General features: G+C 59.2%; 1 protein-coding gene across 1 annotated transcript; it reads left to right on the forward strand.

Annotated features, from left to right (window-relative positions):
* Positions 1-12,846, forward strand: DEGS2 (delta(4)-desaturase, sphingolipid 2). Its single transcript, XM_011951481.1, has 3 exons — positions 1-84; positions 9,505-10,247; positions 12,355-12,846. Exons 1-3 carry the CDS (start codon positions 3-5, stop codon positions 12,499-12,501), a joined length of 972 nt encoding a protein of 323 aa, XP_011806871.1. The 5' UTR covers positions 1-2; the 3' UTR covers positions 12,502-12,846.

Consider the following 12,846-nt stretch of genomic DNA (forward strand, 5'->3'; position numbering starts at 1 on the left):
CCATGGGCAACAGCGCGGGTCGCAGCGACTTCGAGTGGGTCTACACCGACCAGCCGCACACGCAGCGGCGCAAGGAGATACTGGGTGAGCGCGGCGCGGGGCTCCCGCCGGGTGGTGACCACCCCGTTGGCCTGTCTGGCGTCGCATCGGGGAGTCGAGCCCAGATGGGCCGCTCAGCTCTGGCCCAAATGCCGGCGGGCGCTCCGCCATTGCTGCTCCCCTCCCCGGGGTCCCCGGCCGGTTCCCCGAGGGTCCCCCACCCTGGCCGGCTGTGAAACTCCCCGGGACCTGAGGATTCCGAGGACCCGAGTACGGGTCCGTGCGCCAGGGAGCGCGTCTCAATTGCTCCTCGTGGGTCGCGGGATACGAGCCACTCCCGGCCGGGGCCGGGGCGCAGGAACGGCCCCGGGACGCGCTACGAGGCGCACGCGCTCCCTGGCCCGGAGGCAGCTTGCGCGCTGCGGCGCCTCCACCCGCAGTCACTGGGCGCCTGCTGCGCTCAGAGCCCGTGGGTCCCGCGGCCACGGGCGCCCCAGCCTGGAGTTCAGGGCGGATGATCGCCAGGAAGGGAGCAAACGCGAATGAGAGGCGCGCGTTTTTCTTTGAAAAAAAGCAAAGATTGTACTAAGGAATCCGTCTATTCTGGCATGTCGCTTATTACGTGGCGGCTGTTTTCCTTGTCGCTTCGTGTCCTCTGCGAGGAGGGCATCTTTACCCACTCGCAGTCACTCTCGTTCATGTCAGAGGCCCCATCCAGCCCACAAGCAAGGTGGCCGCAGTGAGTCGTCCTTGGCCAGGGCTTACGGGGTCAAAGGGTCAGCGTCTGGAGAGTGACTTTGGCCAGATGCCACCAAATCGCCGCAGGCTGAGACAGGCCTGCCCCTCCCGCTCCCACGCGGGAGGCACCCCTGCCTAAGTCAGCACCGCGCGTTGGCACACCTTGTAATCTTCAGTCAGATCGGGGAAACAATACTATTTCATTGTGGCTTTAATTTGCACTTATTTGATGGATGGTTTCACATTTTAATTGGGTGTTTTGTTTTATTTTATTTATTTATTTATTTATTTATTTATTTATTTAGAGACAGAGTCTCCCGATCTTGGCTCACTACGACCTCCGCCTCCCAGGTTCAAGCGACTCTCCTGCCTTAGCCTCCCGAGTAGCCGGGATTACAGGTGTGTGCCACCACAACCGGCTAATTTTTGTATTTTTAGTAGAGATGGGGTTTCACCATGTTGGCCAGGCTGGTCTCGAACTCCTGACCTCAAGTGATCCACCCGCCTCTGCCTCCCAAAGTGTTGGGATTACAGGCATGAGCCACTGTGCCCAGCCAACTTTTTCTTTCTTCCTCTTTTTTTAATCCCATGGCAGCATACTGAGAAACCATCACTTTTAAATGTTTGAAACCCAAGATATATTGGGTGGCTAGCCTGTGACTGCATCCCGAGGTAGCTGGGGCCTCAGGAGCTGGAAGCCTCTGTGTGGGTTTGTGACTGCTGTGGTTTCTCCTGGGAGGTGAGCTGCAGCCCAGCATCGTCTGGTCCCAGCAGCGGTAGCTGCCTCCCCTATGCTGTGGAGCTCCTGAGGAGGGCGGGGAGGAACCTTGGGGGTCATCTGACCCTCCCTCCCTGCTCATGATGTAAACAGGGCAGGTGTCCTGGCTACTGCCCCTCAGCAGGTCTGAGGTGGGGCTGAGGTTGAAGCAGGGGCCTCCTTGGCCCTGTTTGCATTTCTGTCCCCTCCCCTGGTTGTCCCCAGCTTCCCCTCACAGGACTCATTGGCTATCTGGCCCCATGTGGAAAAGGCAAGAGGCACATGGCAGCCAGTATCCTGGTCCCTAGGAACTCATATCCATAGGATAGGAGCTGGGCCTACCCAGGGCCACCTGGAGGGACCCAGACACTCTGGGCTGTGGCTTCACTTTCCCAATCTGCAAAACGGGCAGTCGTCCTACCAGGCAGAGTAAGTGTGAGGACGAGATGAGACCTCAGCTGGGAAGGTGCCCGGGACGGTACCTTGGCCTCCAGGACATGGGGAAGGAGCTCTCTCTAAAGAGGGAAGCCACAGGCCCTGGAACCAATCCAGGAGGCTTTCTGGAGTGGGTGACTAGGAAGGTTGAAAGACTTAGGGAGAGGCACCTGGGGCCAGGGCGTGGGGATCACAAGTCCTCAGGGCCAGCTCTCCAGCTTGACCCACACTCCTTCTCCTGTGGGGAGGAAGCAGGGGCTTCCTTTCCAGCTAATAAACTTGGAATGTGCCATTCCCTCCCTCCCGGGCACTGGCACAAGCTGTTTCCCGGGTGAATGTCCCTCCTCCCTGCTCTGCCACGCTCTCTCTTGGTTAGCTTTGCCTGCTTAGTTCAGGCCCACCTCCTGCAGAAAGCCTTCCACTGCTCCCAGGCCTGGCCCAGCTGGATGGGGACCCCTCCTCTGGGTTCCCCTCCAGGCTACAAGCCCTCTGGGCTCTTTGGGGGCACAGTTCAGGAGCTTGGATGTGGAGCTGAACTCCTGGCAAGGACCCTGACACCCACTCATTAGCCACGGGTGAGTTTGTAAACAGAGGAAGGAGTTGAGGCCTGGGCAAATTAAAAGGGGTTAATAAATCATACCTTCCTACTGGGGCTGTTGTGCAGATTAAATGAGGTGATACGTAAAGTGCTTATTCCCGGACTCGATGAGTATCAGCTGCGATAATAGTTAATGTCTCAGAGATAGACCTGGCAAGGCCTGTCGTTTCCCTAAGGACAGGGAATACTCTGCTTCCTCCATGCCTGTGCTATCCCAGTCCTCGGAGAAACGCTGTGTAACTGCCAGCATCTCTTTATAGAAGAGGCAGGAGTGAGGCTCAGAGAGGGGAAGCAACTTGCCTGGGAACACACGGGCCAGGCTGGTGCTCAGGCAGCCTCCTGCCCCACCCAGTTGGCTCCTGCAGCCTATGCCAAGCTCCTGGGTGCCCAGGGATGTTCAATAAACATCGTAATCTCAGAGTCAGAATCCAGGAAGTCCTTGCAAAGAGCTGGCTCCAGGAGCTCTGGGGTTGGGGCCAAAGTCCCTCTCCAGCTCCTGCCTGGGAGGGAGACATGCTCCCCAGGACATAACTTCCTAAGAAAGTGGGGTCTCCTAGGCCAGGGCTGAGGCTCCCTGGCCTGAAAGGGCAGGACCGGAGCCAGCAAAACTGGTCCCATCAGAGATCCAGCCAGGCGTGGCTGGTGGAGTAAAAGGCAAGCTCTGGGTTTGTTTTTTTTTTTTTGAAAATGAATAGCTTTGTAATTTTGTTTGTTTTTAAATTATGAAAGCACGGCGCACATGGTTTTTTTTGAATACAAAAATTCAAATAAAGAAAAACAAAAGAGGAAAACCCGGAAGCGAGACTGCTGGCCGTTGCTAGATTATTTGTTTCAGAAAGGCCGGGACTGGGGCTCTGTCAGTGGTAACTGGTAAAATCCAGAACCAAACTGCCAGAGCCATGAGAGGAACTTGGGGCTCCATCTCCCAGCCACGGAGCTGCATGGCTGCAGGGCAGCCCCATCTCTGTAATGTACAGGGGCCTGGCTGCTCCCAGACCTTCAGTATATATTTGTCACTGGAAGTGAAAGGCAGGTTTAGTGAGCGGCCGGTGAGAAGGTGGCCACTTTCCACAACTGCCAGATCCAATTAGGTCCCAGGGTACCTTCCAGAATGGACAGGGTCAGGCTTGTCTCTTGGCACAAAACCTCAGGTGGCAGGGATGGAAGCTGTGGGTAGGTGGCTTCCGGAGCATTAGGCCAGGGCTAGGGAGGAAGAAGTTTAGGAAGGAGGGGATGGATTAGGAGGACTTTGCTGCCTTTGTGAGGAGAGGCTTGTCCCAGGTCGGGTTACTCAGCCATGGATGGGTGGGGGAAAGGCCACGTTGTATGGAAGCATTTCCTGCTGTGGCCACCAGGTGACATTGTCAACCCTGAGCAGCTTTGTGGTGGATCAGGGAGCTGGGAAGCAGGTGGCGGCAGAGGTGGAATGTTGGCGCAATGACAGGCAGTGACAAGGGGCACCTCCCACGTGGCCAGTGAGTGACTGTCATGTGATGGCATTTGGCCTCCCTGGGAAGGTGGTAGAACAGGTCTCCCTAGATGTTGCCAGAGCCCGGGCTTGGGGGCTCAGAGGGGTCCAGTGTGGAGGTGGTGAGAGGCCCCTTTGCTTTCGGGAGCCCTGCTGGGGACAAGACAAAAGTGACTTTATTGCCAGCCAGTCAGGAGGGGCAGGGGTGGAGTGGCCTGCGACTGAGAGGAGGAGTCTGACATGGGGTGGGCCCTGTCTCTGCCACTCTTGGAGGCAAGGGCACAGCAGCTTCTCTGGCAGGGGACTGTTTCTGATGCAGTCCCTCTGCTCAGTGGCTCAGCGGATTTGTCAGGAGAATTTCTGGGCAAAAGCTGTAACTCATCAGTCGCACCAGGATGATGCAACTGTCGTGCGGGTGCAGGGGCCTTTGGGCTGGCCTCCCCTCAGCAGGCCCTGCCTCCGACTCTGCCCTCTGGAATTTTATGAGCGAGCCTGCTAACTGATATAAGTGTGCAGATCTGCTAGTGCCAGACATTTGACACCTTGGCACCTGCTGTCCCTTCTTCCCCATGGGCCCCTAGGGAAGACCCCATCTCCATGTGCTCACAGCCATAGAGGCTGTCAGAGCAGACGCCTTACAGATGGAGACTGAGGAGACAGGTCCAGAGAGGGACGGGGCTTGCCCAAGGGCACACAGGAGTCTGATTGAGCCTGATCCATGATTTTTCTTTTTTGAGACGTTTTGTTGCCAGGCTGGAGTCCAGTGGTGGGATCTTGGCTCACCACAACCTCTGCCTCTTAGGTTCAAGCAATTTTCCTGCCTCAGCCTCCCAAGTAGCTGGGACTACAGGCACATGCTACCTTGTCCAGCTAATTTTTGTATTTTTAGTAGAGATGGGGTTTTGCCATGTTGGCCAGGCTGGTCTTGAACTCCTGACCTCAGGTGATCTGCCCGTCTTGGCCTCCCAAAGTGCTGGGATTACAGGTGTGAGCCACTGCACCCAGCCCTGATCCAGGATTTTCTCTGGATGCTTTGTGGCAGTGTAGCCAAGCACTGCATCACTGCTGATGGAGTCCGAGTCCATATCAGGGCCCTGCTCAGCACTGTGCAGGCCTGGAGTCGGGGGTCCTGAGTTCAGGTCTTGGCTCTGTCAGCCTTGCTGCACCTTCATGGGCCCTTTGCACCTCCCTGGACCTCAGACCCTTCATTTCTGTGTCCTGCCTGGACAGGGTGACTTCTAGCAACAGCTGTCGTTCATGGCCACCTGCCCAGAAGCCTCGTGCCTCACCTGGGGCCACTGCTGGAAACTGTCTGTGTGGGTCTGTGTATCTTGGTTCCAGGTGGCTGTGCACGTCGGGTTCTGTGCTACCCCACGGAGCAGAGAGCCCTCAAGGCACATGTGTCACCCAGCTACTCCTGCCAGCCAGGCTGGAGGTCTGGGAGGGCAGAGTCCCTCCTCAGGTCAGTTGAGTGCCCACAGCAGGGCAGAGCTCCCTGGCTGGGCCAGGTTTGGGTGTCTAGCTAGGAATTGCAGGTCTGCAGTTCCTCGCGGGGCTGCCAGGGAGCTGTGTTTCTCCCTGTCCTCTGCCTGGGGCTTTCCCCCTCTCCTGTGACCCGGAGAAGATGGAGCCCAAGGCCATGGAACTCACTGACTCCCACTCCCCAGTCCCACCCATTCTCCTTGTCCCCCTTTCCTTGAGCCCCTGGAAGAGGCCCTGAATTGGTCAGTGTTCTCCAGAGAGACAGAACTGATAGGATCTATTTATCTATGTATATATGTGTGTATCTATCTCTCTCTCTCATCTATTATCTATCATCCATCTATCTATCTATCTATCTATCTATCTATCTATCTATCTATCTATCTATCTAATCTATCTATTTTTGCCATTACTGTCACCCAGGCTGGAGCGCAGTGGTGTAATCATGGCTTACAGCAGCCTCAAACTCCTGGGCTCAAGCGATCTTCCCACCTCAGCCTCCCAAGTAACTAGGACCATAGGCACACACCACCACACCTGGCTAATTTTTAAACTTTTGCATAATAAGGTCTTGGTCTTGCTGTATTGCCCACTCATCCTGACCTCCTGGGCTCAAGCAAACCTCCTGCCTCAGCCTCCCAAAGTGCTGGGATTACAGTGTAAGCCACCACGCCTGGATCGATTGATCTATCTATCTATCTATCTATCTATCTATCTATCTATCTATCTATCTATCTATCTACCTATCTACCTACCTACCTACCTATCTACCTATCTACCTACCTACCTACCTATCTACCTATCATCTATCCATTCAAAGAGGGGATTTATTAGGGGAATTGGCTCATGTGATTATGGAGGCTGTAAAGTCCCATGACAGACTGTCTGCAAGCTGGAGACCCAGGGATGGCAGTAGGGGTAGCATGGTTCAGTCTGAGTCTGAGGGCCTCAGAACCAGGGAACTCGATGGTGGAACCCACAGTATGGTATTGAAGGCCTGAAAGCAGAGGGAGGGTAGGGGGTGCTGGGGTGGTTCCTGGAGTCCAAAGGCTGGAGTTTTGATATCCAAGGACTAGAGAAGCATGTGTTACAGCTCCAAGAGAGGGAAGCAGGGGGAGAAGGAGAGAGGGATGGGAGGAGAGAGGGAGGGAAAGACAGGAGGGAGACCCTTGCCTCTGCCTTTTTGTTCTATCGGGGTCCCAGCTGATTGGATGGTGCTGGCCCACATTGTGGGCAGGCCTTCCCCACTCAGTCCACTTACCCTCTGCCAGTCTGGAAACACCTTGACAGACACACCCAGAAATAACACTCCATGGCTCTCGAGGAGTTCCTGAGTCCCCTTGGCACTCAGCTCTGGTGCCCCTTGCTTTCTCCATGACACCCACCCTGGCATCTCCTTTCCGTCCTGCCTTCTCCATGATGCCCACCCTGGCATCTCCTTCCCGTCCTGCCATCCTCTGGTGCCTTCCTGTTGCCCTCCCTGCCCGATGCCCTCCACGGACCTATCCTCGCCACCTCATCTCACCCTCGCCTTGCCCCGGGCTGCACCAGAACGGCTTCTGCTGAGACACCATGACCTGGCTAAGTCCAGGGACGCCTGCCCTCTCTTCTTGTCCCTGGACCTCTGTGACCCCTAGCAGCTGACCACTTCCAAACTCTGGCTTCAGTTACTACCCCATCCTGACTGCACCCAGGGTGACTTCAGCCACAGCCCTCTCCTGCACATCCAATTTGCATGGCGTGGTCCCGAGTGTTCCTGGCATGTCCCCATTCCCACTCCCCCAGGGACCTGGGCGCTCTGGAGCTGAAGATGGTAGATTTTTGCCATCTTTGCAAAGAGCGTGGGTTGTTTTCTCCTGGCAAGGAGTTAGTCAACTGACCTTCTTGGGTGGGTGCAGAGTAGACCCACTCCTAAGACAAGGCTTCTGGGGGGCCCACTGGAGGCTGGGGTATTCAGTGAGGCCTCTCTGCCTCAGTGGGTTGGGACTCCCAGCCTACGCCGCCTCTGGAACTCCTTGGTGCAAAGCTCCAGGAGCTACTGTTTCCAGAACTGTCACGGGGCTCCGGCTCTAGCAAAACTTCTCTGGGCCCTGGGCCTTTGGCAGGAGCCCCTGGACCAGTAGCATGGGCATCTTGGGCCCCCTGAGTGCCATTCTCTGCTTGTTCAGCTCCTTGGAGGTCCCTCAGCCCTGCGCTGCAGTCCAGCAGGTACCTGCAGGCAGGTGAGGTGACCTGGGGCTCCCTGCATCTGTTTCCTTCTTGAGTCATGCCCTGTGCTGCCCGTGCTCAGCTACCTCGTGCACTGCCCAGTTTTTAGTTACTTCCAGTTGGTGGCTCCCGGGCCTGTAAGCTTTGGGCCTGCTCTTGTTAAAACAAGCCAGGGCCAGGTCATTGCCCCAAGACCAGCTTTTACTCTCAGAGCACCTTTAATGACAACAGCACCAGCTCGTGCCTACTGAGCGCTGGCACCCCCAGGACTCAGACTATCGTGCTGGCCTTCCCATAGCCTGATGGACATAGAGGAACAGCATCCCCATGTCCCAGATGGGAAGACGTAGGCTGGTGGGGCCCCTGCTGTTGGCCAGGTGATGGCTGGGGATGGGCCCCTGAGGCTTGTTGGGACCTGCCTGCACTGGGCCTCCTGCCAGATGCGCCAAGTTAGAAACAGCCCAGAGTTCACGCAGAGGGGACTTAGGGGCATGCTTGTTGGATGGGCCAGCCCAGTGGCTGTTTCTGGGCTCCCAGCGGCTCTGGAGGCCCCAGCACACCCATGGGAGATAGGACCAGCCCATAACTGGGGCTGGGTGAGGGGCTGGCAGGGTGGGCACTGGTGTCCTTCTGTGTGCAGGTTTCTCCTCTCTCTGGTGGTCCAAAGTGGAGCCCCTGAAGGCAGGCTGGGGCTTGGAGGGGCAGCTGAGTCCTAGGAGGTGCTGAGGAAAGCAGGAAGGGCGCGGGGCTCCCTGAAGGTGGGCTGCACAGGGCGTGGGGAGGGACCCCGAGGCCGCACCACACAGGGAGAACTTAGTATCTTTGTTTAGCAGATGGGCAAAGTGAGGCCCACTCTCCAAGGTCAGGGCTGCCAGGCTCTGTTGTGGCTCTCACTTCTGAAGGGTGCAGGAGTGGCTGATGCTTGTCTGCACCCAAGAGCTGGAGGGCCTGGGCTGGCCTCCCCAGAGCTGCTTGCTTGTGGCTCACCTGGCACAGGTGTGGCCTGCCCCTCCCTCTTGCCCCAAGGCTTGGCCTCCTTCCAAGGGGAAGCAGCAGCTGGTTGCCTGTGGAACGGGGACTGGGAGGGGGGCCGGGGTTAGGGTGGGAGTGGGGCTGGAGCTGGCCGGCCCCCAGGTAGGTTGGCTACTGCCCTGGGGGCAGGGGCGTCCCTGGGTAAGAGGGAGGCAGTAGGCAGTGGCGCCCTTGGACCTGCGGTCTCAGCCGACGTCCAGGCACACAAAGGGGACTTCGCATGCAACTCCTTAGCCCTGGGCCTGGGCCAGAGCCTTCCTGAGTGGGAGCTGCCAGTAGGTCCTCCTAGCTTTGCCTGACAGGAGACATTGCTTCCCTGCCTGGGACCACTTTGCTGTGGGCGCTGGGCCCCGACCTCTGGGCTGAGGCCCCCAGTGTGCCTGAACACACAGGCAGCACTGAGGCATGGCCTCTGAATCGTCCCCGCTGGCCCGGACCTACTAGGTGGGAACAAGGTGGGACGAGGCCTGGCTCAGGGAGCAGCAGGGCCTGTCTGCCAGCGTGGGCTGTATGTGCCTCTGCTGGAGTCCTGCCTTCTGAGTCTGGCGGGATGAGGCTCGGTCGGGGGAGGGGGGCAGCAGGCCCTCGAGGGACAGGGCCTGTGTGCAGGGGCAAAGGGACCAGCGAGGTTTGCTGGCCACTCCTGCCTTCTCACCCCTCGGCCACCGCAGTGGGAAGGAGCGTGCGGAGGAGGGTGGGGTACAACCCCACTGAGCAGGGCCTCACACCTCCCTGTCTTCCTTGCAGCCAAGTACCCGGCCATCAAGGCCCTGATGCGGCCCGACCCGCGCCTCAAGTGGGCAGTGCTGGCGCTGGTGCTGATGCAGCTGCTGGCCTGCTGGCTGGTGCGCGGGCTGGCCTGGCGCTGGCTGCTCTTCTGGGCCTACGCCTTCGGAGGCTGCGTGAACCACTCGCTGACGCTGGCCATCCACGACATCTCGCACAATGCGGCCTTTGGCACGGGCTGCGCAGCGCGCAACCGCTGGCTGGCTGTGTTTGCCAATTTGCCTGTAGGTGTGCCTTATGCCGCCTCCTTCAAGAAGTACCACGTGGACCACCACCGCTACCTGGGCGGTGATGGGCTGGACGTGGATGTGCCCACGCGCCTGGAGGGCTGGTTCTTCTGCACGCCCGCCCGCAAGCTGCTCTGGCTGGTGCTGCAGCCCTTCTTCTACTCGCTGCGGCCGCTCTGCGTCCACCCCAAGGCCGTGACCCGCATGGAGGTGCTCAACACGCTGGTGCAGCTGGCGGCCGATGTGGCCATCTTTGCCCTCTGGGGGCTCAAGCCCATGGTCTACCTGCTGGCCAGCTCCCTCCTGGGCCTGGGCCTGCACCCCATCTCGGGCCACTTCGTGGCCGAGCACTACATGTTCCTCAAGGGCCACGAGACCTACTCCTACTATGGGCCCCTCAACTGGATCACCTTCAACGTGGGCTACCACGTGGAGCACCACGACTTCCCCAGCATCCCGGGCTCCAGCCTGCCCCTGGTATGTGGCTGGGGCGGCAGGGCTGTGGCAGGGCAGGACTGCATGGCCATCTGAGGAGGTGGAGGCCCTGGAAGGGCCTTGGGTCATACCCAGCAGCCTCTCCCTTTTTGTGCTGGTCATGGCATGGCCACTTGCACTTGTCCCCAGGGCAGGAGGAAAGGCCACACAACACAGGCGAGTCCTCTGCTGGAGGCTGAAGCCAATTCAGGGAAGTAGGGTCTGAGAGGCATTTCACACTTCAGGCTGCCTGAAGCCGCCATGATACTGACGGGGTGTCTTCCATGAAGCGGGGCGCATAGCAACACTGCATGGGGAGCACCACCCTTCCCCTCTGCAGGCTCTTTCCCTGCCCATTCCTTGTCATTGCCCTGTGACCCTCCAGGGGCCAGAGAGGACAGGGTGGGCCTTGCTCTTTGCAGCCCAAGGGGCTTGGCCAGAGCTGATGGGGAGTGGAAGTCCCAGGTATGGGCACCTCTGCCTCGGGAGACTGAGAGCTGGAGAATTTCTGACTGAGAAAGGAGGAAGGGGAAGGGGGAGGAGGCGCCGTCCCTCAGCCATTGCCAGCCTGCGCCTTGGTAGCCTCTGGCTGCCTGGAAAGAGCTGGAGTGACCTGTGGGCAAAGGGGGCGGGAGGAGGTGGCACCGGGGAGGTGTTCGAGCGCCTGAGCGCGCCTCTGTGTGCACCGGGGTGTGCCTGTGTCTGTGAGCCTGTCTGCCCTGCGATGGTGGCTGGATGCCTGCCCCGTGTGCAGGTATTCGCATGTGCGCTGGAGCGTGCGCGCCCGTCTGTGTGTGGTTATGTGTGAGCGCTTACCAGGGTGTGCAGGTGTTTGTGCACACGTCCCTGTATGTGTGTGCACCCTGGCTTGTGAGACTCTGGAATCCCTCAGACCGAATTCCAAGCCTGGGCCATGGCCTGTGCCCTCCATTCCGGCTGGCAGTACAAAGGCGGTGCTCTGCACCAGGGATCATCTCACTTGAACCTCACCACAGCCCAGGAGGCAGCTGCCTCCTCATCCATTGTCCCTGCTGTGTACATAAGAAGGCAGAGGCGCAGGGAGAGATGCCCGCTTCAGGAGGTGATGAGGCGCAGGGAGAGAGGTGCCTACCTCAGGAGGTGACAGGGTACAGAGGGGAGAGGTGCCCATCTCAGGAGGTGGCAGAGCAAGAACCCGGACCCAAGTTGGCACGAGTGCCTGCTGTTAGCCACAAGCCTTTACCTCTCCTGAGCAAAGTGAAAGGCTCTGGGTACCTGGTGCTGGCCCTGCCTCCTGTGGCCCTGCTGCCCTGGCTTTGCGGCCGGGCTCCCTGCATCCTGACAGCATCCTTAGGAGGTGACAGGGCGCAGAAGAGGCAGGAAGGGCATCCCTGTGGTGGAAGCTGGGCCAAGGCTGCATGCTGTTGAGCAATAGGGCGGCGTGGTGGTGGTGCAATTGCGGGCGCTGAAGCTGGGAGCACTTCCTGGAGGAGGCGGGTGGGGGTGTGTGTGTAGAACAAAGGCTGGAGGGCACAGCAGGTGCTCAAGAGGCCCTTGGAACGTGACAAGCAGTGAGGCTGGCTGAGGCCGACGCTGGCGGGTCACAGGGCTGAGATGCATGGGCGTGACACTGTGGCTTGGCAGGACTCAGGTGGGCACTCAGCACTGTGCAGGCACTGCGGGGAGAACCCCCCGGGGGCCCACCACCCCAGCAGTGGGGTCTGCCAGATCAGAAGGTGGGGTGGGGCCAAGTGGAGTGGGGCACTGAATTCTGCAAATACCACTTGGGGCAGGGTGCTCCGAGCCGAGCCTGTGGGTGCCTCTGCCATAGCGTCCTGGGCTCAGCTAAGGCCACTGGGCCCTCCAGCAGCCAGCACCAGCCTTCTGGGCACCCAGGGAGTGGTGAGTGGCAGGGAGGGCCAGAAGGGTGGCCTTGTGTTTGGCTGAGCTGGACGTGGGCACCCCAGAGGCAACAATGTGTGTGCATTATGTACACCCGTGTGTGTGCGCGCGGAAACATGTCTGTACGTATGTGTGTGCGTGCCCGCCACGTGTGCGCGGGTGTCTGAGTGTGCTCACGGGTGCGGCCCCGAGGAGAAGCAGCCCCTCAGCCCCGCCCTCCTCTCTACAGGTGCGGAAGATGGCGCCCGAGTACTACGACCACCTGCCGCAGCACCACTCGTGGGTGAAGGTGCTCTGGGATTTTGTGTTTGAGGACTCCCTAGGGCCCTACGCCAGGGTGAAGCGGGTGTACAGGCTGGCAAAGGATGGCCTGTGAGCCCGGGCTGCCTCCTGGTGGCGGTCATCGTCCCCCACCGGCCCCTTGGCCTCGCGCCCCAGCACTGAGGGGCTGCATTTCCTTCCTGTACCCCGGACTGCTGCCCTTGTCCCCGAGGAGTGTCCTGGGCAGAGACACCTGGCGATAGCAGTGTGGGCTTCAGGGCTCCATCTGCACGTGGAGTTGCCCTGGACCTTCAGCGTGGCCCTCCCTGTCTGGGCCTCACCGGGTGAGACCTGGCCCTGCCCCACCGTGACCTGCGTGCTCTGAGCCCACGGTCCCCACGGAGCTGACTTCTCTGGGGTGCCTGTGCCCTACATTAAACCCAGCCTTTGTTTCACAGCC

This window comes from Colobus angolensis, unplaced genomic scaffold, assembly GCF_000951035.1.
Source record: "Colobus angolensis palliatus isolate OR3802 unplaced genomic scaffold, Cang.pa_1.0 Scaffold32, whole genome shotgun sequence".
Taxonomy (NCBI): domain Eukaryota; kingdom Metazoa; phylum Chordata; class Mammalia; order Primates; family Cercopithecidae; genus Colobus; species Colobus angolensis.